General features: G+C 49.9%; 1 protein-coding gene across 1 annotated transcript in view; it reads right to left on the bottom strand.

Annotated features, from left to right (window-relative positions):
* The window catches only part of LOC125432792 (lysine-specific demethylase 4B-like), a 136,351-nt gene that overhangs the window by 9,924 nt on the left and 100,718 nt on the right, over positions 1-25,709 (bottom strand). The window contains 7 exon segments of the mRNA XM_048496731.1: positions 305-745; positions 7,295-7,403; positions 11,201-11,256; positions 11,683-11,759; positions 17,072-17,291; positions 23,087-23,265; positions 24,535-24,658. Coding sequence (XP_048352688.1) covers positions 305-745; positions 7,295-7,403; positions 11,201-11,256; positions 11,683-11,759; positions 17,072-17,291; positions 23,087-23,265; positions 24,535-24,658 — 1,206 coding nt within the window.

Raw genomic sequence — 25,709 nt, 5'->3', positions numbered from 1 at the left:
AGGACAGCCAGATATCTTTTGGACCAGGGTCAACCTGGCAGTGTTTCTGACGCAGCTGCCACAGTGTTTCTTTTACACTCTCTCACTCTCTTCTGCCCTGCACTTGGGCTTCCTCTCTGTGACTTGCCGCCTCCCATGCAGCCATGTTGTGGTTCTGCCCACCAGCCTGCCTAGCATCCTAAAGGTGCCACAGGCTCAAAAAGGCTGAAGGCCCCTTGTCTAGAGCAAAGGAAGGAATAAGGAGAACGGGAGTAAGGTGATGCCCCCAATGACAATGTTGTGAAGAGGCTCCTGGGCAACTTACAACGATGGTCTCTGGGTAAATGTTGTCGCTGTATGAGCCATCATCAAAATTGACTTCATAGAAGGTCTGTGTCGTCGTGCCAATCACTTTACACCGGTAGTAGAACCCGTTCCGATTCTTTGTGATCACTGTCTGGCCCAAAGATACCTCCCTGGAAAATGGGACCTACAAAAAAAAGGTAGCAAATTGACACAAGGAGGGCCACGAAAGAAAAGGTCTGGAGGTGGGACAAATGCAGATGACACTTCAATGGTATGTGACTGGAAGGTTTCGTAGGTTGAAGCAGAGCAGACACGACTTTAGGGCTGAGTCATCAGGTTCGATGGGCACTCCAGCTGCATGGGCACAGGTGACGTGGAAGGAGGTGGAGCAGTGCTCGTAGGAGCATTGGATGCAGGCCCCGGAAACCTTCTTCATCCGCTTCCGGCAGTACACGCATTTCTGGGAAAAGACACAGGCCTGTGTTAGTACACATTGGAGAATTAAGCACCACAGGAGACATGGGCGGGTTTCATTCCAGGACTGTGCAGTTCAGCGACCATAATAAACAATGCGTTCATTCATTACAGGACCTTTCTGTACTGTTGCCAATTCCCAGAGAAGGCTAAGAAGGACCTCTGGATAGTCCATTCAGTGACAGAAGCTTGGAAGGATTCCTCCTGGCTGAAGGGCAGAATTCCTCTTTGCTCCAGAGGCTGGAAGCAAGGAGGTAAACCCATCCTTTTGAGGTTTCCAGGGGAAAATGTGCTGATCTCTGACTGAGGGAAGGGAAGAAGACATCTAGACCAGATGAACCTGGGTGTAATTCATGCTTTGGACCAGGGGTCTGCAACCGACGGCTCTCCAGAGGTTTATGGGCTACAAATCCCATCAGCCAGTTGGCCATGCTGGCAGGGGCTGATGGGAATTGTAGTTCATGAACATCTGGAGAGCTGCAGGTTGCAGACCCCTGCTTTGGACTTTCTCCAATGACAGTCACAGCTCCAGCATCCCCAACACCTTATGCAGAATCAAACCCTTAATCCATCAGTCAGCCTTGTCTACTCAAGACTGGCAGTGGATCTCCAAGATCTGGGAATGAAGATTGCAGGGCGAGGTCATCCTCACTGTCCCACCAATTAAAGAGGCGCGCTTGGTGGGTACACAAGACAGGGGCTTTTCAGTCACTGCCAGCCCTGAGCATTCTACTGATCCCCCCACCAGAATGTTTCACGACCCTTGCAGAATCCTGCAAATAAAACATGGAGTGTTATATTGCAACTTCAAGAAGTCTGCAAATTTGGTGGGTCCCCATCTTGAGGCTCCAGCTGCCATTTCTTAGCCTACGCTACAGAAAACACACCTCTGAGCCAAGATGTAGGGCAAAACAATCTCTCCAAATGTCTCAATCAGACATGGCAAATAGCAGCGCTTGCCCTACTCAGTGAGGGATTTGCGGTATCAACAATTTAGTAATGAGATCCCACTGGCATTGTCTGATTTTCCTGGCTTTCTGGCAGTTTTTGCTCTAAAGCAACGACTCCCAACCAGGGTTCCATGGTACCCTGGGGTGCCATGGCAATGCTACCAGCCCCCCTCACTTTTGCAGTGTCTTCCGGGGCACTGCTTTTGACCCAAATCCAGCCCTCTCTCTGATATGGAGCTAGCCCAGGGGACAGGGCCTGCCGCAAGGTCAGCAGCCACTTTCCACCCCACCCCCCGTGCTTCCCTTCACCCTGGGAGGAGAAGGTGGGGGGTGGCAAGCAGAGGAACTGGGAGGGAAAGGTGGGGGGAGGATGGCAGGGGTACCGTGAGATATGAAGAGTGAGGTCAAGGGTACCGTGACATCAGAAAGGTTGGAAAACACTGCTCTAAAGTCTGAACATGGCAGGCAGAGTAACCCAAAGGCAAAGGTTATTACAAGTGAGTAGGTTCTGCTCAGGGCTCAGGTACTCAAAGGCTTGGTGATGCTGGGGTCTCTGGTCTAGGGAGGGACAGAAGAGATGGAATGGCAGCTTCCACCAGATACCAGAGGGACTCTACGTCACTTCCAGACAGACCCCGGGACTGGGTGATTGTTCCCCGATCCAAACGTTTCAAGGTTGAAATGAGCCAGCGCTGGAAGAATGAACTAGACTGGTGGGCTTCCAATTTTAATCCTACGGGGAACCAATCTGTCTGGTCCCCTGTGCAACAGCAACTCACGGTTGAAACAGTGGGATGTCTTCTAGAGTGGACAGTGAAGTTAACAAGAGTGATGGATGGTAAACCTCCACATGGTTGAGCTGCACACACCAGAACACACCTGATGCACTGCAAGGGAAGATCTGTAAGAGAGGCCAGGTTGCCTTATAGGGAAGAGATGATCTATCGCATACTGCCGAACATCTAATCCATCAATTTATGTGACCCAAGCCAGTGTGCTGAATCATACATTAAGAGGGGGTGCGACAACCACTCAGACTGGGATAAAGATACTGCCGTCACCCCATCACAACAAAACTTTTATCAGGGAAGATGACAGAATAAATCCAATAAAGGTGGGAGAAGAAAGGGCCATATCCACATGAGCGCCCCCAAAACAGAGGCATGCTGGGAAACTACACCGCTGCCATTACCCAGAGTAAGAAATGGGCTGTCTGCCAGGTGACAAACGCCACAATTCATGTACTCCACCAGAGGGAATGACAGCTAATTATTCTGAAACCCTGCACAATAAATAATTCACACATGAGGGGCCCGTGACACCCCATTAATCAGGAGTCACACCAGCACCGAAGTGGCGGGCCAGTGCAAGGCAAGGGGTCTGCTCCAGGGGAACAGGCCACAGGGACCCACTGCCGGCCTTCGCTGCCTCCGTTCTTCCATCCAAATCATCTCTTGAGGATCAGAGAGAGGGCTGGATTTGGGTCAAAAGCAATGCCCCGGACACACTGAGGGTGTGGCTGTTCTCCAACTAAACAGCCCTGCACAAAAAGAATCCAAATTCGGTGCTTCCAAAGGCACATGTCTAGGTCTTGGATATCTGATGCAAAATAAGGAAGAGCTGGGTCTGCTGGGCAAACAGATTCAGCTCTCTCCCCACGGCTCCGGAGCCCTGCCGCTGGAGCACAGAAAGCCCTTCTAAGCCACAAAACCTAGAAGGAAAAGAGGCATTCAGAACACTGGATGGTTCAACCAGTGCCAAACACTGTGTGGCATGAGTGCAGAGCCCTGGCTTCAGCAGCCAGCATAGAGCATTGTCTGGAGCAGGGGTCTGCAACCTGCGGCTCTCCAGATGTCCATGGACTACAATTCCCATCAGCCCCTGCCAGCATGGCCAATTGGGAAGGGATGGGACCTGCTGGCAGTCTTGCTCTTTCAAGAGCCGGGGACAACCTTCTCAGCCTTTAAGCAACACCTTCAGGTCAGCGTTGCCAGACCACCAAACGTCTTGTTGAGAGAAGACTCATCTCAACAAGTCTGGACAAACAGTCAGGTCTTAAGTCTTCATACAGGGCCAGCTGGATCAGCAGTCTGAGTAGACTGGATGGGAAACAGGGAGAACCCCTGGATCAACCCTCAGGTCTGCCGTTCCCTCTTAGCCCTCTTTGTCAGAGCTAGAGAGGATATGGCTGCATGTGGGAAACAGTAGGTACTTCTGGTTCTGGGGGGCGTTCTGGGCTGTGTGGCCGTGGTCTGGTGGATTTTGTTCCTAACGCTTCGCCTGCATCTGTGGCTGGCATCTTCAGAGGTGTATCACAGAGGGAAGTCTGTTACGCATTGTGTCTAAGTGAGAAGGGAAAGTTTAGTGCGGTATATTGTCCATGTCCCGGGTGGGGAACCAATCATTAGCTGTTTGGGTGGAACCTGCCATGCAAAGGTGTGATTGAGAGCATTGTATTGCGGGTGGGGTTATCAGTCCATTTTTTAAGTACTGGGAGCCAGGCCCTGCTTCTTAGAGAACACAGAGGGGTAAAAGCCTTACCAGCCTATATAAGTCTCTCTCTACTAGGCATCTCCCTCTTTTCGAATCCTGTCAAAAGAGCCCCCCCCCCCCCCACATCACTGTCTGTTCACAGAAAGCTCATTTCTGTTCCACACCCTTGCATGCCTCTCTTTCTCTTTGCAAGGCCACGGCACCCCTGTGTCTCCCAGAAGGCCACCTGTTGCTGCCGAGTTATAACAAAGAGGAGTGATGCTCTCCAGAGTGGTGGTGCATTTGCTTTGTAAAGCCAGTGAACTGCGGGGGGGGGGGGGGTCCACCTGGCTGGCTTCTCACTCCCACTGAGGGGCTAATTCAAGGCTGGTCTGTTTCACCCACTGTAGATTTTACAGAAAAGGCAGAGGATCACACAATTCTGATTAAGAGAGGGGAAACTGGGGGGGGGGGGGGCGGGGGCGGGCACTTGCTTTTGCAAATTAGGGCAGTGAGAAAGGGAGTAGGAAAAAGGAAAGAGGAGGCCCTTTTAGGAGCAGAGGGCCTTCCTGGTCTTTACAAAGACTGGGGTTGCAGTCTAGGTGCTGCCAAGTATATGTCAATCCTCTTTGCTGCGCTGTGATTTCCCCCCCCCCCCCCCCCCCAGCAAGCTATTTCCATACAAACGCCTTTCTTTTTGCATCCATTCCAGGAGAGGCTGAGCTGCATGAAATTGAATAAGAACGGGCTGCCCAGACATGGCTGTGAAGCATTCCCCCCCCCACTCCCCCCAGGTTCATGGAGAGGAAAGAGGGTAATGAGAAAGTTTGGGCAGAGATTTTTCCCTACCAGTCTGGTGTAGAGCTTAAAGTGTCAGTGGTGAACCTATGGCACTCCAGATGTTCATGAACTACAATTCCCAGCAGCCCCTGTCAGCAAGGCCAATTGGCCTTACTGGCATGGGCTGATGGGAACTGTAGTCCATGAACACCTGGAGGGCCTGAGTTTGACACTTATGTTTTAGATCAACTGGAAAATGAGGAGTATACTTTTGCCTTTAAAACGTTTATCCAAAAGGGGAGAGTTTCCATCAGTCTACCTTTGGCCCACTTGAGATACCTTGGACTTTGTGGGCAAAGGTGCCATCTATATGCAAATCTAAATATGTTGTTGAAGGCTTTCACGGCCATAATCAACAGGACGTTGTAGGTCTTCCAGGCTGTGGGGCCGTGGTCTTGGTGGTTTTAGTTTCAGAGGCATAGCATGTGCTGTGTTTCTAAGCGTTCCTCATTCAGGGAATTCTATCCACATATCCTCTGAAGATGTCCATGAACATCTGGAGTGCAATAGGTTTGCCACCATGGTTCTAGGATCTGGAAGACCCAGACTTGTGACATGGCAGCTCAGTGGGTGATGTGGAGCCAATCACACCCTCTCAGCCTCACAGGGTTATTGTGAAGAGAAAAGGGAGGAGAAGAGAAACCACTTTGCTTCCCCATTCAGGAGAAAAGTGGAGTGTGAATGAATTACCCAAATTCCTCACCGAGTCCTTAGGAATGCCTTCAAGGCTATCCGAATGCAAAGATATATTGCAACAGCGACAAATTTCCATTAGAACATTTTGTCCTACCTGTATGACACGCTGAAGTTGCCTGAGACAGCCCTCTGTCCCGTCCCGTCCCGTCCCGTCCCATCCCATCCCCCCACCCCACGCCCACCTCAACCAACCACACACTTTTCCCTTCAGTGGGCTATGGCTCTACCAGCTCTTCTCCAGCCTCCTTGATCCAGCCTCCAGCCTTACCTGGAGAGCCACCCAGGTTGACCCTGACTGTTTCTTCTGACCTCTCTACTTTGCGCCAGGGAGGGGAATAACATTTTGCTCCAGTCACAAGTTTTTCAGTCAGACCGGCCTTTCATTTTCCTCTTCCTCTAGCTACATTTTGGGCCCCATCCTCAAGTAGATCACGGGCAGTGGAAAGTGGAATCAAGTCACAGGCAACTAGTAGGGGCCCTGGAGGGTTTTCAAGGCAAGAGACAAACCAAGGGTTGTTTTTTTTTTGCCACTGCCTGCTTCTGAGTAGCAACTCTGGTCTTCCCTAATGGTCCCCCACCAAAGTACTAACCAGGGCCACCCTGCTTGGCTTCCAAAACATGATGAGATGGGCCATCGCAGTTAGAAGGCAGATCACTCCTGCCTCATTTCCTTGCTTTCACTGCTCATGTGCCTCCAAACAGCTTCCTCACTTGTCTTCCACACGTGTCTTCCACCCTGCCTGGATGTTCTTCCTCTGCACCTGCCACGGCTTCCCAGAAGATGTGCCCCTTTTGATCTGAACACTGCCTGGACCTTCGAACGCAAAGTTCCCTTGCTCCTTTCAAAGTTCTGCTACTGTGTTTGCGACACAGAGTTCTACATCCTCTCCCTGTAGCACTCCCTGTGGCTCTCCAGATGTTCATGGACTACAAATCCCATCAGCCCCTGCCAGCAGGTTGCAGACCCCTGCTGTAGCAGAAAGGCCTATGAACCTTGAAGGAACATCCCTAGCTCTTTTCGAGCCACCGCTCCAACAAACCCATGAGGCAACTCTACACAGAGAGAGAGAGACTCTACACACACACTCTACACACACTCTACACACACTCTACACACACACACACACACACACACACACACACACACACACACACACACACACAGAGGGCCAACTTGCAAAGCTTCTTGGCAGCCGCCGAGGACTTAACAAATTTCTCCGGGGAGGCCCATTAAGCAGTACAAGCAAGCCCCGTGTAAAAAAAGGATTTTTAATTCGCTCTTACAAGCGTGGGTAATGAAGAGGATGGCACACTGGAAATGTCAGGTTATCCATAAAGGAACTGTCTCTACGCAATTTATCGCTTGTGTATCAACGCGATGCTGTCACTCCTGCTGAATAATGAATACTTGCTCTTTCCACAGCCTGGCCAGAGCCCCGTCTGCACAACAGAGGGAGAAGGGCAAGCCTGCCAGCTGCGCCACAGAGCCCCTTTCGGTCTCCATGCCGGGGGCCCACTGCGTGCCCTCACCCAGCGCTGCCTTTCCAAAGGAAGCCCTTCAGTTGAGTGGTTCTTACCAGTTTCCACCTTTGATCAGGAATAGCAGTGATGTCAACGGGGTGGCGCTCAATGACGTTGAGGAAACGGGCCTCTGGGACGGCGATGGCACAGATCACGTGAACCCACCTGGGGAAGATCAGCACACACGTTAGGGAAAAAAATATATGAAAAGTTGCTCTTGCCTTTGGTTCTCAATTAAAAAAAAAAAGTCTTCAATGCACTTTAGAGGGAGATACAAACATTATGTCCGTAGTGAAGGACAGGATGGTCTGTATGGAAGTCTGTCTCTGAATGGGCTAGCCTCGCCCCCCCCCCCACCTAAGAGCAGCAGTGGCGTAGTGGTTAAGAGCAGGTGCATTCTAATCTGGAGGAACCGGGTTTGATTCCCCGCTCTGCCGCCTGAGCTATGGGGGCTTATCTGGAGAATTCAGATTAGCCTGTGCACTCCCACACACAGCAGCTGGGTGACCTTGGGCTAGTAGTCACAGTTCTTCTGAGCTCTGTCAGCCCCACCCACCTCACAGGGTGTTTGTTGTGAGGGGGGAAGGGAAAGGAGATTGTAAGCCCCTTTGAGTCTCCTACAGGAGAGAAAGGGGGGATATAAATCCAAACTCCTCTTCTTCTTCCTTCCCCAAAACACACACACATAATTCTTTAGCACTAGCATGGCCAGGTGCTATGAGGAACTCAAAGAGAAGCTCAGCAACTGCCAAAAGAGTTTACAGTCACAACTTCCAGAACGAGCAAACTGCCTTGTCAGCCCACCAGGATGACTTGATTCCAATTCACATTTTTAAAAATTCTTTGCTGCCTCTTATGAACAAGATGTACAGAACAGACAGCCCATGGAAGGAAATTTGTTCTTCGCCTGACTTCAGACATGTGAAATCTGCTGACGTCTCCATTAGGGTTGGACGAAGAGGTTATGGAGGCCAGGTGGGATGTACTTGGCTGAACAACAAATGACCTTGAGGCTGGTACAAACTGGCCTGGATCAAGCAATGGCCAGCTGCAGAGAAAAGATACTAAGAAGTCCGTTTCACTGGAAAAGTCCAGTTTTAAGTTCTAGGTCATAGGTGTCAAACTCGCGGCCCTCCAGATGTTATGGGCTACAGTTCCCATCATCCCCTGCCAGCATCATGCTGGCAGGGGATGGTGGGAACTGTAGTCCATAACATCTGGAGGGCCGCGAGTTTGACACCTGTGTTCTAGGTGCACATGCTTATCTGGGCGACTATAAATACACTTGGGAGAGGTAACTCCCCCCAAATTCCCCCTCCTGTCTCCTGAGATTGTACAATAAAGAATGCAATAGCTTTGGAAATTTTTAACGTCTTCCTTCAACCAGACCACGTCCTTTCTTCTGTTAAGTGAAGAGAGTGCAATATTTATAGGGACCGGCTTGCATCACTTCCTCTTGGCCATAACACACCCACGGTTCTGGCTTATTAGGTTTCTTGACTTCCTACCAAGCACAGTTTTCCTGCGATCAGCCTTACAGCCAATGCTTGTACATCCCTGGGGGAAAGACACTGGAGAAACTCCCTGGTCAGCTGTAGACTGGCCAGAAGTTCAACACAGCTGAAGCTTAAAAGCTCCACACCAGCACGCTGTCCGCCCTGGGAAGGAATATAAGCATGCAGCAGGCTAGATCAGTGGTTCTCAACCTGGGGGTCGAACGACCCTTTCACAGGGGTCACCTAAGACTCTGCATCAGTGTTCTCCATCTGTAAAATAGATAAACGTTAAGGTTGGGGGTCACCACAACCTGAGGAACTGTATTAAAGGGTTGCGGCATTAGGAAGGTTGAGAACCACTGGGCTAGATCTTTCTGCTCCTTCTGGGAACCACCTTGGGGGAGGCTGGCTGTAGCTGAAGAGCTCATTCAAGTCCCCAACAGTGCAGTCCTAACTAGCGAAGCATCTTTGAAGGCCACTAACTCCAGTGGACACAGAAGGATGAGACCCTTGCTTGAGACTGAACGGTCAAGAAGCCAGGCAGGACTCAATGCTGTCCACTCAGTCTGGCTAGCAGCTCTCCAGGGTCTCAGGCAGAGGTCTGACATCACTGAGTGCTTGGCCCTCTTCAACTGGAGTTGCTGGGGATTGAACCCGAGACCTCCTGCATGCCAAGCACAGGCTCTACCACTTAGCCACTGCCCCGTCTCACTGATGATCCAGAGAAAAAAAGCTGTATAAAGAGGGCAGCTCTTGATGCAAACCGGGGTCTGCTGCAAACCTCCCCAGATTTTAAAATGCACCCTCAATGCTTATCAAGCCTATCTCTGCATTGGTCTTGATGACTAGAGCAGGGGGTCCCCAACCTTTCTGAGTGCGCAGGCACATTTGGAATTCTGGTGGAGCCAAGTGGGGGCAGCCACGGAATTGCCACTGCAAAACGGCTGCTGCAGGAGGCGGAGCCAGCCACAAAACCATCGCCACAACTTAACTTCAGTGACACAGTGCAGATCCTTGTGGGTGCCAAGGTAAAGGCAGTCCCCTGCGCAAGTACAGGGTCAGTACTGTCCCACGGGGTGATGTCGCATCACCGTGTTTACTAGGCAGACTGTTTTATAGGGTGGTTTGCCACTGCCTTTCCCAGTCCTCTAAACGCTACCCCCAGCAAACTGGGTACTCATTTTATTGATCTTGGAAGGACAGAAGGGTAAGTCAACCTTGAGTCAGTGGCCTAAAATCGACTTCCGTCAAAATCCGAACTCGGGTTGTGTGCAGAGCTTTGACTGCAGGACAGCAGCTTCCCACTGCATTCTCATGTGCCAAAGCAACATTTTTAAAAATCTGCAAGCCAATCCAATCTCCACTAGTCAATACCTGTGATCTTCGGCTGAGCAAAGCCCCCAGCCGGTCTCCCCACCCAGTTCCTAAAATAATTTGGTGGGGCACTGGTGAAAAGGAGATTCCAGGGCACTCCACGGGATTGGATTTCCCCCCTTCCCAGAAAAAAAGAGCCAGAAGAAGTAGGGCTTTGGATTTATATTCCCCCCTTTCTCTCCTGCAGGAGACTCAAAGAGGCTTACAATCTCCTTGCCCTTCCCCCCTCACAACAAACACCCTGTGAGGTGGGTGGGGCTGAGAGAGCTCCCAAGAAGCTGTGACTAGCCCAAGGTTACCCAGCTGGCGTGTGTGGGAGTGCACAGGCTAATCTGAATTCTCCAGATAAGCCTCCACAGCTCAGGCAGCAGAGCTGGGAATCAAACCCGGTTCCTCCAGATTAGATACATGAGCTCTTAACCTCTTACGCCACTGCATCACAAAACATCATTAGACAAAACCCAAACAGATGCAGGTAATCGTAAAATCAGCAAACAGACTTCATCAGTGTAAAAGAAAGCAGGCCAGGGCACCCAGTGAAGAAACTGAATCAATGAGATTTTCAGGGTCTCGCTGTCAATGGAAATAGCTGGCCACAATACAAGCGTGACAGGGGGCTGTAATGTTCTTAGCGGATAGATTCAGGTGAGTAGCCATGTTAGTCTGTATTAGCATTATAAAATCCAAGGAGCACTTTGAAGAACAACACAATTTTCCAGAGGATAAGATTTTATGAGTCAAAGCTCAGTCGGATACAAACAGGCATGAAGATTCACTGGGCTTCAATCATACCTGTTTTTGACAAAATCAGCTTTGCCTCACAAAAACTTAACTCCCTGGAAAATTGGGTTGGCCTCTTAAAGTGCTAAATCAACTCAAATTTGGGTTAGCGCAAAGAGCAGCAGCGCACTGCGTGTGCACAGGTGTGTGTCAGGTGCGCAATGTTGCCAGAGCTGATTCTTCCCCGTGGCCTTCGCAGAAACAGTTTTTGTCCCCCCATCCCCCCAGAAGGGGCAAGCACACTGGGAGAGTAGCGCACAGGACCAGCCCCTGTAACACATGCAGTGGCTCTCATGGATTGGGCCCGTGTACCTTCCATCCGTGGTCCTCTGCAGGGCTCCTCCCCTGAGATTACAGAGACAGCAGTCCTAGAGACAGAAGAAAGAAAAAGGATGAGCAAAATCCCGGACCCTAATCTGGAGCATCTCCTACCTAGCTTTGGAGGTTTCAAAGAGCATTTCACAAGCCATAGTTTCATGTTTAGCTTCTTAGCCACAAGGGCTTCTAGGAATCCTGGCCCTCCTCTGAGCAGGATCTTCGTGAAGGCTAGAAGCATTCCCCCTTCTTGTAATGAAATATGAAATTTTGAGGACATTTCATCAATCCACAGGCTTGTTATCAGCCCTGCACTCTTTTCTAAAAGCATTCTCAGTCCTTTCTTTTCTGTCTTTTCTGTCTTTTCTGAAAGCATTCTCAGCCCAAGAGAAAGCTGAGCAGCACCCCACCACCTCTCTAGTGCAACTCTCCCTGGCTACAAAGAGACCTCTCTGGCTACCAAGAAGGGGCTTGCTCACCGCTGTCATGGCATTGGCAGAGCACCGGGAACAGGTCCAGCCTTCGTTGACTAGGTCAGGGCGTATCCCATAGCAACCTGCAACAAATCAGAATGTGTTGATTTCAAAAGGGGGTGGGGGATAATAAACGCCAAACAATCCGTGTGCATGTTTCATCCTTCGAGGGGCTGAAATGATGCCTCTGGCATTAAACAGAGGAAACCATCTCTGTCAAACGAGAGGTTTAGAGAGAGAAAGAGAACCAACAGTAATCTCATGGTGGTAAAGTTAAAATAGCAAATTATCCCCATTTGTTTGTCTTTACACACCGAAAATCAGGCACACCGGAAATTAGGCACAAAATGAACGCTGCCTCCTGCCTTGCTGTGAAAGAACAGAACAGAACAGCGCAGCCAGCCACAGGTAGCTTCAATTTTTTTTTAAAAAAAACTTTTAATGTCCTCAGAGAAGCCTCAGGTTAGGGTTCTTAATTGAAGAGCAGAACCCTTCGCTCCACATCTTTGTTATTTCAGTGGTCAGACAAGAAAACAGCAGCAGAACAGACACAGTGTGTAACAGACTTCCCTCTGTGATACACCTCTGAAGATGCCAGCCACAGATGCAGGCAAAATGTTAGGAACAAGGTGAGATCCAACCAGTTCTCACCACTTCTCTAGAAGTGGTTACTAATTTTTTTCTGAGTGCCGAGAAGGGGTTACTAAAGCAACCTCCCTGCCCAATAGGGACTGGAGGTGCGTGTGTGCGGCAGCGGCGCCACTGTTTGAATCCCACCACCATCGGAACCTGTTATTAAAATTTTTGGATCCCACCACTGAACCAGATCCACCAGATCATGGCCACACAGCCCAGAAAACCCACCAGAACCAGCAGCTGTTGTGTTTCAACAGAGTTAACATAGAAATAACCTGCACATTCTCCTCTCTGGGACAGGGCTGGTAGTGGTTAAAATATCAGACTAGGGTCTGGGAGAGGCAGGTTCAAATCCCCACTCGTGGAAACTTGCTGGGTGACCTTGGGCCAATCACACACTCTCAGCCTGACCCACCTCACAGAGCTGTTGTGAGGATAAAATGGAGGAGAGGAGGATTATATAAGCCACCTTGAGTCCCCATTGGGGAGAAGGGAGGGATTACACTTAAAGTAAACAAAAAGAACATAAACAAGGGAATCTGAGTGTAGGATCCTCTCCAATGACAGGCCCTGTGGCCCAAATGTCCCTTCACGTGAACCATGCCACAGGAAAGTCTGTGTCCTACAAAGTCCCAGACGCTCTCTGTGCGTGTACATCGAAGAGGAGGATTTCCATGCTTGAAGAACAAATGTCAGATTCAAATAGGCTTTCGCTGACCAGAGTCCTCCTTATATGGTAATTTAAAGGGAGAGAATCTACTCCTACACGTCTGTGCAAACTGACAGAAATGCCTTCTTGCTGGATCAGACCAGTGATCTATCTAGTCCAGTGTTTTTTCTCACAGCGGCCAACCAGTTCCTCTGGAGGTCCAACAACAGAGCATAGAGGTTGAAGCCTTCCCCTGATGTTGCCTCCTGGCACTGGGATTCAAAGGTTTCGCTTTTCCCCCAAACCCGAAGTTTTAATCGTTTATTTATTGCACCTGTTTATTTCTACTATTTTTGTATTCATTGTGTTTTTAAAAGTTGCCCCGAGTGTCCTGCGGAGAGAGAGGCAGGGTATTAAACAAACAAGCAAGCAAATAAATAAATGCGGAGGTTCCCGTTAGTGACCGTGGCTGGCAGCCTCTGATATGCACTGTCAGACCTTTGTTGTGGGGAGAGGAAGGGAAAAGCTGCCTGGAGACTCGTTACAGGAGAGAAAGGTGAGGTAGAAATTCAAACTCTTTTTTTTACTTCATTGCTGAGCACTTGCTTTGCTGCAAGACCCTGCCTTGTTATCCTGCAGGCCCCAGAAGAGCAAAAAGTAACCCCAAAATGGTAGCGCTGGAGGGAATTATGACGCAGATGGAGGTGTCCCATGACCAAGTTGAGGGTTATGACAGCCCTGCCATTTTTCCTTTAGGGCCCGTTTGCTATAAGCCACGATTTAACATACAGGAGAAGAACGCTGCAAATCAAACACACTTTCTCTCCGCAAGGTAGCCGAGTGAGATGTTCTAACGCTTCAGCTGTACCATTCATGTTGGCGGGGGGGGGGGGAGGGGGAGGAGGATGGAAGAATCTAAATATTCAGGTAATGTTGAAGCTTTCAAGTAAGATAAAAGGAAGCATCTTCTTGAGGCTCCTTCCTGCCAAGTGACAGGTCACAAAAAAAAAGGGGGGGGGGGGAAGAATGGTAACCCAGGCTGCGTGAAAAAGAAGAAAAGGGCTCGGCTGTCATCCCTTTGGAAAACTGATCAGGAAACTAAAATGGAAACTGTTGTCCTTAACTGAAATATTTATGGAGACCGACGCTGTGCGAAGAGACTGTGAAATTTCAGCATCGATTTCTTGCTTCACAACCATGGGAGGAGAGGGGGAAAGAGAAAAAGAGAGAGAGAGAGGGAGAGAGAGAGAGAGAGAAAGAATTCGGTATTGGCAGAGAATGGAAGAGTTGTCTTTGGAGAAGATGTGATACTCAAAATGCCGATACACATCCAGGAGAAGGCAGAAAGAAGCACAAAGGAGTTATAAGGAAGAACGAGGGCTTCTCCAGGACAGCTGTGATTTGAGGGGCACATCTGTGCAAGAACAGGGAACAATGCCCATGCAGAGCTTCATTTAGAACCTGTGACTGCTATTTGTAAAACTTCTATGGGCAGACAGTCTGCTATCAGTGGTTCTTCCATTTACCCCCAGACGTCCTTGGACCTTAGCAGATGGTTCTTTAGCCCAGAAAAAAAATCTTCATTTGAGTATGAGTATCTGTGGGGCGACCTAGGCACTTTCCGCAACGGTGCGGGGGTGTGTCGGGATAAACAATGCCGACGGCGGGAGGCGTACGGTAATAATAACCCTTCGCATTGCAGGCTGGGCGCCATATTGACGTCATAAGCCGTTCATTAGTACTTCCTGGGTTCAAATCGTTGCGAGAAGCTTCAGGGGACACGTTTCCGCTAACCTGGAGCGATGGCTCTGGAGTTGCAGGCCAGGGGGGCGTGTCCCCTGGCCTCTGCAACAAGCCGGAAGCCAGGAGACAAGGTAGGCGTTCGGGAAAGGGGGGGATGGCGCCTTTCAGCTGCTGCGTTGGAAGCCACTGTTTCCGAAATACCTCGCTCAGGGAGCGAGATTCAGAAACAGCGGCTTCACGCCACTCAGGGGTTGCGAGGCCACTGCCGCTGCGATGCGGCAGCGACGGCCATGTGAACCCCTCCCCAGGGGCGCTGCTCTTAGCGTCCCTGGGTCGCTGTATTCCGCCCATGCGGAAACAGCCCAAGACTTCCAAAGCATTTTCCTTGTTCTTCACAGGCCTTTCCCTGCCTCCAAATTAACTATTCCACTCAGGCCGAAGCATGTGAAGGAGGCCGGCCTGTAATGGATGTGTCAGAGGGAGAAAAGTACCCAATAAAATAACGAACTCTCCTCAAATAGATACTGTCTTGCTGGGAGCCCAATCTATAACGGAAAACATTGGAGGAACCAAGGTAGCGGGGGATTGAGCTACTGCTTGCAAAAATGCCACTTGGTCTTTCATGTGGTTTTCCGAAGTCCAGCTTCGGGAAAGGTCTTGGATCTCCTCCTTACTTATTTGCCAACTTATTTTGCCATCAGAGCCCTCCCCCGCCCCTCTGCTGTACTTTGGCTGTTGTCACATGAATGAAGGACATCGCCTGTGGGTGTTATTGATGAAGGGCATTGCTGACTTCTGTGCTGTTCACACACACCTTTAAAGCCTGAGTACGTTCCAGAAAGTCATCAGAGAACATTCCAGAGAGGATGCCACTGTTCCTGTGGAGGGCAGGGTTTCCCACATGGATAACATCTATAAATAGCACATTTGAGAGGAAGACAGCACGTTCGAGAGGAAGATTTTTCTCTAACTCTACACTTTTCTCAGCTTCATCTGAAAGTTAAAATGCCTTTTAAAGTCTGGCAGAATCTGGGCACAGTCTTCCTGACATGTCTGAAGAAGTTAAGGCCTTCAGACATTCCAACTTGGGGTCAAGAAGCCATTTTAGTCCAGGTCAGAGATCCTGGAGGTTTTCTGCCACCTTCTGAGTGTGGAGAAGGGGTCACTGCGGGTGTGGGGGAGAGGTAATTGTGAATTTCCTACATTGTGAAGGGGGTTGGACTAGATGACTCTGGAGGTCCCTTCAACTCTATGTTTCTATTATTCTTCCCACTGCTCTTCAGAGCAAGCAAACAGGCTTGTAAGGTCGAAGGCTTTCACGGCTAGATTCAACTGGTTGTGGTGGGTTTTCCAGGCTGTGTGGCCGTGGTCTGGTAGTTCTTGTTCCTAACGTTTTGCCTGCATCTGTGGCTGGCATCTTCAGAGGTGTATACACCTCTGAAGATGCCAGCCACAGATGCAGGCGAAATGCTAGGAACAAGATCTACCAGACCACGGCCACACAGCCCGGAAAACCCACAACAACCAGGCTTGTTAGGGTTAGCACCGTACTGTGACATTGGTAAGAGATCATCATTATCAGACACATCTTGAAGAACCAGGATGGTGCAGTGGGCAGAGTGTCTACATCACAAGGAAACAGCCATGCAGCTGTGGGAAAGAGAAAACTGGGCACAAACAACCTTTCAAGTCATAGGGACAAGCCCGAACCCCCCCGCCAAACCGTGTCTGCAGTCATTTAAGCATGAATCAGCCTCAACTGGAACCTTGCTACAAGAAGAGGGGTTACTCCCCACAGTCTGACCATCTTTTATGTGCCTGTTACTCAAGGAAAAGGCCCATTGACAGGTTATTGATCAAACTCTCAGGAGCTGTACAGCTCTTGAAGAAAAGGAAATACACAACCTGGATTCCCTGAAAAGCATCCCAAACCAATCACAGGTGGTGGTGGGGAGCAGCGGACGTCGATTTAAAAAATGAGCAAATGGTACAGAGAAGGAAACAACACAGCAAGAGAGAAAAATCTGGACCCGATGCCACAAGGACCCCAGAAAGAGGGAAAAGAAGAGATACGGCAGCCTCTATCAAGGAGCGGCTGACAGACTCAAGGGAGTCTAGAAATCCATTTCAAGGCTTTGAGAAGTGCAGGAATAAAGACAGGCAATGCCCACCGGTGGCCATCTCAGCCAAGGATGGGCTTAAGGAGGCTTCCCTTACCAATGGGCTAACTCTAGCACAGCTGCAGCAAACTGAGGAGCACTCTTCTGGACTCGGAAAAGTCTGCTTGAAGCCAAAGAAGCACAAGGCAAGGGTGGAGGCATAGACAGATGAAACCCACCCGAGCGTAGAACGGAAGCCCGCACTTACTGGCATGGACCTGCAGGCAGCACTTGGCACAGGAGATCAGCAGGCTGCTCCCATCCTCCCCAATGTAGGAGTTGGCCGGGAGGGGCTCCGTGTTCTCGGCGCTGGATGTGAAGCACATTTCAGGGATCAATGGCTTGGTCTTCTGCCCGTGCTTTAAAGGTGGCTGCGGCGCAGAGCTGTCGCCTGAGGGGGTTGGGGTCTCTTTCTCCATCTTCAGTGCCTTCAAGGAGGAAAAAAACAACAACCACAGCTGTGTCGCTGATTCCTCATCCTGCTTTGATGACTCGTGTGCAGTGAACACCCTTGCCCGAATCACAACCAGATCCCACCCGAAGACACCAGTTGCTTCAAAATCATAAGACATAGAATATGTAATAGCTATGCTGGCCAGGATGGCCCAGATTAGCCTGATCTCATCAGATTTCAGAAGCTAAGCAGGATTGGCCCTGGTTCGTACTGGGATGGGAGACCATCAAGGAACACCAGGGGTTGTTATGCAGAGACAGGCAACGGCAAAGCACCTCTGAACATATCTTGCCTTGAAAACCCCACTAGAGATCACCATAACTCAGATGTAGCCAGAAGGTTACCAAAAAAGGTATGTAACTGGTGGGAGGGAAGGTAGCATGAGGCAGCCTGATTTTATCAGGTCTCGGAAACGAAACAGGGTAGGTACTTGGAAGGGAGATGTTCAAGGGAGAGACGGCAAAGGCGAACGACTTCTGCTTCTCCCTTGCTGGGGTGGCCACAAGTCAGCTGTGACCTGACAGCACTGTACAGGCTCATATGTGTAACTGGGAGGGAAGAGTTCTGAGTAAGTGGACTATGCACAACCACAGGAACTTCCCTGGCCCCACTGACTGCAGGGCGTTCACTGACCTCTGGCTGGAGATGGTGGTGTGGGAAGCAGAGTGCGCGGCAGTGGCCCGGGAGGAGACGGAGAAGGAAGCAGTGGAGGGGGGAACAGAAAAGTTTGACTGGCAGATCTGTCGAGCGTAGATGGGGCCCAATTTCTTTGGCTTTGGGAAATTCCAGTTCAACATTAATTTCCTGCAAGCGGCAGGCCCAGTGCAGCAAACGCTACTCTCTGTGGCTGGGGGTCTTCCAAGCCAGGGAAAGAAAAGGGGAAATGGCAGGACTTGATCACAGGATGGGAGAGGAAGAGCGAGGAGAGAGAGAACAGTGGAAGAGGCAGGAGTCAGGGGGCCAGCATGTTTCGCTGAAGAATGGAAGGGGCTTGAGGGAGGGACAAAGGACTAGTTTGCTGTGGCACACGGACAAGACTATGCTTTTCTACTCACCACAAATACACCTAGAATACCCACCTCTACCAGCAAATCACTTTAGCGCCCTGGTTCTCATATACAAGCTCACATGGATGGTAACCCTTTGCATTCTTCTACGGGGTGGTTATAGAGAAACCTCAATGCCCGCCCAAAGGGCCATGAGGTTTTCCAGTTCATTTTGGCAAAGAGAACCAGGGGCTAACAGTCACCAGGTATCAGGTCATGCAAGAGCATGATCTTGTGTCTGCCCCCGTTGAGAGAAACGTGGCTGTCGCAGAGACTAGCAGAGAGGAAGAGGTGAGCAAGGGAGGCCAGCAGCCACTGGTCCCTCAACAACAGTGAAGTAACAGAGTGAGGCTTTTTCCAAAGTCAGGGAGCCAGGTTTTTCCTTCCTTTTAAAGCAGAAGGAGGGCACAGATCACCCAAATGTGGCAGCTGCAAAATATCTGAGGAGGGGGGAGGGCATAAGGAGACCAGCTAAAAACAGCCTCTTGTCTTGGCACCCTCTCCGCTCTTGCAGCCGGAGCCTCTCTCCAGAAGAGCCTGTCAGAAATTCTGCAATGAAAAGCAGAGCTGAGCCAAGAAGAAGAAGATTGACATCTAACCTGGCCCCCCTCCCCTCCGTTTTTCCTTTCCCTTCCTTCCACCCCCCGTTTTTTTCTTGCTCCATGTTGATATATTGGGAACTAGGAGGCGGGGGGAGATAATTCCTAAAATAGCGCACTTCAATGGAGAGAAGGTCCTTTTGTGGAGATCCTCTCCGATACTTATTACCTGGGAAGCTGGAAGTTTCATGCCGCCAAGTTGCTGATATGTAAATGCCGTGGTTTTAAACTGGAACGTAGGTTAGGTGTTTTGTGATGTGGTGTTGTGCTTGTCGTGATGTTGTTCGCCGCCCTGAGCCCAGCTTTTTCCGGGGTAGGGTGGGGGTATAAATTTGAAACAAAGTTAAAAAATAATAATAAAAAGGCAGCCCACTCAACAGCAGCCTTGGAGAGAGCCCCTCAAATAAGATGAGCAGCCAGGACCAGACCAGTAAATGTGGGATTTGTGATTCTTAGTCTTACAGCAGAAAAGGGGCGGGCAGAAGGACAAGGACTCACTGGCCCTCACCCACCCCTTTCCACCCTGACACCCTCTTACTGGCATATGGATCCTGCTTTAAACACAAAATCCTCGCAGAACTCTGACTCTGGGTATAGTAAATATGTGAGGATAGCCATCACAGTCCTCCCATTCCCCCAACATCTCTGTGGACAACTGACAGCTCGTACTTGGGCGGATCCTTTGATCTGGCTCTACTTAAAGGATGTTATAAACTCTGAAGAACAGAACCCCGTAAAGGATTTTGGCTCCAGCCTTAGCAACTTAATTTGGAGCACAAGGTAGCAAGGATTAAATGTGCTGCTTTAACTGCCTGGCGCTTGGCAACCGTCACTAAGCAAAATTTGCATCTTCGTGGTTTTCTTTTTCTTTTTTAAAGCAGAAGTTCCCAGAACTTGAAATCCCAGCAGCACCTTCTGGTAATCAAGGAAGGTTGGACTGTGCCCAGAAAACGCATCCAAATATTATCTCTTATTTACTGTAACGATTGGAAAATTAAACCCAAATTACAGAGACGAGTCTTCTGTTCCGCCCCTCTGCCGCTGCTCTGTGCGCTACAGCGTGTCTCCCAGGCGATCATCAAATTTGGGTCTGACAAATTAGCAACAATTTGAAAATCCCAAATATATAGCTCGGGTGCACGCCTGATTACTTAACCTCAGGCCCAATTTACTACAAATGACTGCCTGAAGGTGGGCAGGCAGGGAGGGGCCACAGCTCTGATGGGGAACACCTGTGTGGCAGGTGGAATCCTCCACATCTCCCACTGAAAGGGTCTTCTGTGCCTCAACTGAGGAAGAGCTTTGCACAACACCTTCGAGAGCTGCCACCAGCTGGAAGGGCTCACACAGAGTCGGATGCACGGCAGCCTTTGTTTCTGCACGGGAGGCTTATCAGGCTAGAGTGGGAGGGCATCTGCTAACCCCTCTTCTTTGAACCTTGGAGAAACAGGCTGCAGTCAGAGGAGCAGATGTGACGCCAGCTGACGGCAAAAGCAAGATTACAGAAATAGCGGTATCTTATTTATATGTGGCATTTAGCAAACTGCCAGCTGCGACAATAGGAGACGGCCACGCAGACGGTTCATGGGAAAAAAGAAGAGAGGATCCATGTACTATGTATTGTCGAAGGCTTTCATGGCCGGATTCAACTGGTTGTGGTGGGTTTTCCGGGCTGTGTGGCCGTGGTCTGGTGGATCTTGTTCCTAACGTTTCGCCTGCATCTGTGGCTGGCATCTTCATAAGAGGTGTATTGCAGAGGGAAGTCTGTCTGGACGCAGTGTGTAACAGACTTCCCTCTGTGATACACCTCTGAAGATGCCAGCCACAGATGCAGGCAAAACGCTAAAAACGAGATCCATCAGACCACGGCCACACAGCCCGGAAAACCCACCAGAACCAGATCCAGCTTAGGCTACCGGGAGAGGCGCATCCAATACTCCTCTGTGTCACTGGCACAAACACACCACTGCTGGGGGAGGCCGGCCACACTTTCCTGTGCGAAGGGAGCCACTTACTTATAGGGAGAAGGTGCTAAAAGGTGCTGGGGTAGCCTATCTTAATGGCCCCAGGTGCCATCCATTTACTGTGTGCCGTGGGAAAATGGAAGTCACAAACAGTCCAGCTTGCTCTGATTTGTCTTGCCCCGCTTTCTTGTTCTCGCTGGATGGAGTCAAACATGGACGGCCCAGGATCAGGTGTCTACATTTTTATACACGTGATATACAGGACATCTGCATTCTACATCTTTCCACCTAAGAAAGAATGACGAAGCCTGCTCATGTGCAGGCAGTTAATTTGAATTAGGGGAGAGGAGATGGGATGCCTTTCATTTAGATGGGGCGCCACCCACATTGAGCAAAAAGCCCCAGGGTATTCTTGGTCTGGACACCACAGATGAGGAAGTTGTCGGGACTCTGGCTTCAAGTGGTTTTTTCAGGGGATACGGTTGATCTGGTCCCACTGGTCCATGCTACTGTGTCCTTAAGACACGTTCATCAATGGACTCTGTGCAGGACTCACCTTGATGACTATGTATAGACTACACCTGATGCAGAAGGCAACAGCCCATGTTTACTGGGGTGAGTCAAATCAATCATGTTACGGCAATACTGAATCCGTTGTGCTGGTTACCGGTTTCTGGGCCCACTTCAAGGTACTATTTTTGGTGACATTGGAAGCCCTTTATGGCCTGGGGGCTGCTTAGTTGAAACCCCACTGCGGTCTTCTCTCCTGGGCCCACAGGGTCTCCTTCTCTAAAAGCGGTGAAGAAAAGCTCAGCCTAGGCTAGCACATTTCCTGTGGCAGGTCCATCCCTCTGGAGCAAGTTGCCTAACAATGGGAGGGTTGGCGCTTCTTCCAAACATGCCTGTGGTGTAAAGTTGGATGAGAAATTACGGCCGGAAAGGTATTGTCTAGACATTAGGAATTTTTTTTCCACAGTGAGAGCAGCTCAACAGTGGAACAGTGAACACCCCCTTACCGGCAGTCTTCAAGCAGTGGCTGGACAAACAGTTGTCAGCGATGCCCTAGGCCAGGGGTGTCAAACTTGCAGCCCTCCAGATGTTCATGAACTACAATTCCCATCAGTCCCTCCCAACATGAGCATTGGCTATACTGGCAAGGACCGATGGGAATTGTAGTTCATGAACATCTGGAGGGGTGCAAGTTTGACACCTGTGCCCTAGGACAAGGGTATCTAACTCTGGCACCCCTGATGTTCATGGACTACGATTTCCAGCAGCCCCTGCCAGCATTGTAGTCCATAAACATCTGGGGCGCCAGAGTTGGACACCCCTGCTCTAGGCTGACCCTGCATTGAGCAGGAGGTTGGACTAGAAGGCCTGTATGGCCCATTCCAACTCTACGATTCTGTCACTGAACCAGTATCTCTTTTAGCACCTGATGATGTTTCAATTATTTACTGCATACTGAAAAATCACTTTGAGGTTTTTGTCGAAGGCTTTCATGGCCGGATTCAACTGGTTGTGGTGGGTTTTCCGGGCTGTGTGGGAAGGGTTAACAGAGGGAAGTCTGTTACACACTGTGATACACCTCTTCACAGACTTCCCTCTGTGATACCCCTCTGAAGATGCCAGCCACAGATGCAGGCGAAACATTAGGAACAAGATCCACCAGACCATGGCCACACAGCCCGGAAAACACACCAGAACCACTTTGAGGTTTGGTGAGTAGAAGTTGCTATCAGGTTGCAGCCAATTTATGGCAGCTGCAGGGGGTTTTTAAGGCAAGAGATGAACGGAGGTGATTTGCCATTGCCTGTCTTTGGTAGCGACCCTGGACTTCCTTGGTGGTCTCCCATCCACATAACAACCAAATCTGACCATGCTTAGCTTTTAAAATCTGATGAGATCAGGCTAGTTTTTAGGAAGCAGCATAAAAAGAATCAAATAAAAAAATGAATTCAGGGCAGGGTTGGGTTGACATCTCTTCACTGAACTTTGGGGTAAGGGGAGGAAAGTGATAAAAAAATAACCCCCTAACCCCTTTTTACAGAGGGTAGTACAGTTTAAAGAGTTCTAGAATCTCACCTACTTATCAAACCAGAGTTTCCAGAAAAGTCTCCTTCAACCCTATGTTTTGACACTGCTGAGAAGCAGCATTACCTGGTTGTACGGGTAGAAGAGGGTGCAGATGGCGCAGTACGGCTCATTCAGCGCAGCGGATGCGTTGAACTTCCTCTCTGCTGGGAAGTTGAGCGCTTTGTTTTTCCACTGGAGGGAAAGCAAGGACTTCAGTGGCTCAGGATCACCGACATCCTCTTCGCCAGAGAAGGGAAGAGTTTCTGGAGAACAAGAGGAGGATTCCAAGTGAAGCAAGCCAGCAGGGGCAACCACCCAAGTCACAGTGGCACCACCAGCAGAATCTTTTCTCTGCCCATGTGGAAGTTTTGGGCGTCAGCTGATAAATTCCCCTTAAGCCCTATCGAGGACTGAAAAAGAACTGAGACTGCATGCCCACTCCCCTAGCACTAAGGCTCAACAGCTTCCATTTACCCTTTCATGATTCTCACCCTTCTGAAGAAGACGACGAGGAAGAATAGTGGTTTGGATTTATACCCCACCTCTTTTTCCTGTAAGGAGTCTCAAGGTGGCTGACAAAACTCCTTCCCTTCCTCTTCCCACCATAGACATCTTGTGAGGAAGGTGGAGAGGAGAGTTCAGGGAGAACTGTGACTAGCCCAAGGTCACCCAGCAGGCTTCATGTACAGGAGTGGGGAAACAAATCCAGTTCACCAGATTGAAGTCCACCCATCTTAACCACTACAGCTTGCTGGCTCATTGGCCCTCCAAAACGGCTTCCAAGTCTGGTGCCTAGAAATACCATCCTTGTAAAGAGAAGGCACGGAGCAAGCAAAAGATGAAAACAGGAAGCCGCCACCTGCCTTATGTCAGGAGAGGCTCCGACTACCTGCCGCTCCATGAAGGGCATGAGCCTGAGATCTAAGGACATTCACAGGGTTAAGCCGAAGGTAAGGTCAACAACCTGTCTGCATGGACTGACTCACACAGAGTACTACTTGTCCCTGAATGCTCACAAACGTGCCCCCTCCCTGGGCCACCATCCACCTTTTTGTGCAGTGTGCTTGTTAACACCTGAATGAGACACTAAAGTCAGATGCTTGTACTTCCTTGACAGGGAGCAGGAAAAGTCACTGTTTGACAGAGCCAAACTTGACAGCTCTGCGGCCTCTGAGCAGGAACAGCGCTTTGTGGCAAGGCTGCTCTCCGGGTGGGAGGTGAAGTCTTGTGCAAGATCCGGCAAGCTGATGTGCTCAGAGGCTGAAGTCCCAAAAGTCAAGAAATAAGACAGGTACTAAGAGAAAAGCTGGCTGCCAGCTGTCGCCTTCATCGCCTTCACCCAGTGGAATTGGGAGGAGGGGTATAGGAAGAATTCACAGGGATCCTACTGAGACCCAATCTGGAAATCAGAGAGTTTCTCCCAGCCTCCTGCTTCAAAGCACAGGGGATGGCCCACTTGCTTTCAGAGAGGGACTGCGACCATTCCCGCCAGTAAAAGGCATGAGCACTGAGCACAAACCCCGGTACCTTACCTTCATCGCTGGATGCGGCTTCTTGCTTCACCACAGAGAGCGGGGAGCGTGTGGGAGGCTTGCCCAGCGGGTGGCGACGGCTCTTCTTGATCTCCATCTTCAGTTTTGAGAAAGTAGAGGTGGTCTAGCAAAGACAAACACCAACCACAGGCACACACATTACTTGAAATACCACAAACCCCCCTCCGTGCAGTTGGTCTGCAGTTGAACAGGCCAGCATCAAGCCATGAGTCAGAACTGAAGGGAACAGAAAGGGCCACAATCTGCCACTGAGAAAGTTCAAATCCGTGCCTGGATCACACAAGTTAAGGTCATCTGCATTTCTTTGGTTGATATAATTAATTCCTTTTCTGGCTACCAATCTTGATCCTCTTTGATCTGAGATTGCAAATGCCTTAACAGACCAGGTGCTCGGGAGCAACAGCCGCAGAAGGCCCTTGCTTTCACCTCCTGCATGTGAGCTCCCAAAGGCATCTGGTGGGCCACTGCGAGTAGCAGGGAGCTGGACTAGATGGACTCTGGTCTGATCCAGCTGGCTTGTTCTTATGTTCTGCTAGCTATGAAAGAGGGGAAAGGCCTGCTCAGCCACCATCCACTTCCCAGGTTTGCTTAGGAAAAGGGCTGCACATTTCTCATGCCTCTCTCAACCATCACGAGGACTAGAAACAAGCTTGCTTTTTAAAACCGAAACAAAGGTATTCGGGCAGCTGAATCACATACCAAAGTAAAAAAAAAAGAACAGTCTGTGCAGCTGTGAGGAGGAAGACAATCATTCACTAACTTTGGCAGGGACAGGACAAAACACAACCATTTCCAGTCACAGAGGAGTATTTGGAAAGTAACGAAGAGCTATTTAAAAGCAGCAAAAAGAGCTTTTTAAAGAAATGTACCAGCGCTTTAGCAGTGGAGCAGCTGGAGGCATGTGCTGGAAAGGCTCTCCAGACAGGGACAGCCACCTGTCTCATCACAAAGCCCGCTTTGACTCTGGCAGGCCTGCCAAATTGCAACTGACGTACAGCGAAAGGCTCAGTTTCACTCCTGCGGAAGTCCATGCTTGAATGCTCAACGTGGAAATCCACTGAAGGGTTCATGAGGCTGAATAAATTTCTGGCCTCTGGACAGGAGAGCGCAGGTCAACTCAGGCTCTGATTTGAAGAAAAAGAAGAAGTGTTGGA

Source organism: Sphaerodactylus townsendi, linkage group LG05 (assembly GCF_021028975.2).
Source record: "Sphaerodactylus townsendi isolate TG3544 linkage group LG05, MPM_Stown_v2.3, whole genome shotgun sequence".
NCBI classification, from domain to species: domain Eukaryota; kingdom Metazoa; phylum Chordata; class Lepidosauria; order Squamata; family Sphaerodactylidae; genus Sphaerodactylus; species Sphaerodactylus townsendi.
Note: the sequence above shows the minus strand (reverse complement) of the source record. Positions and strands in the feature narration are given on the sequence as shown.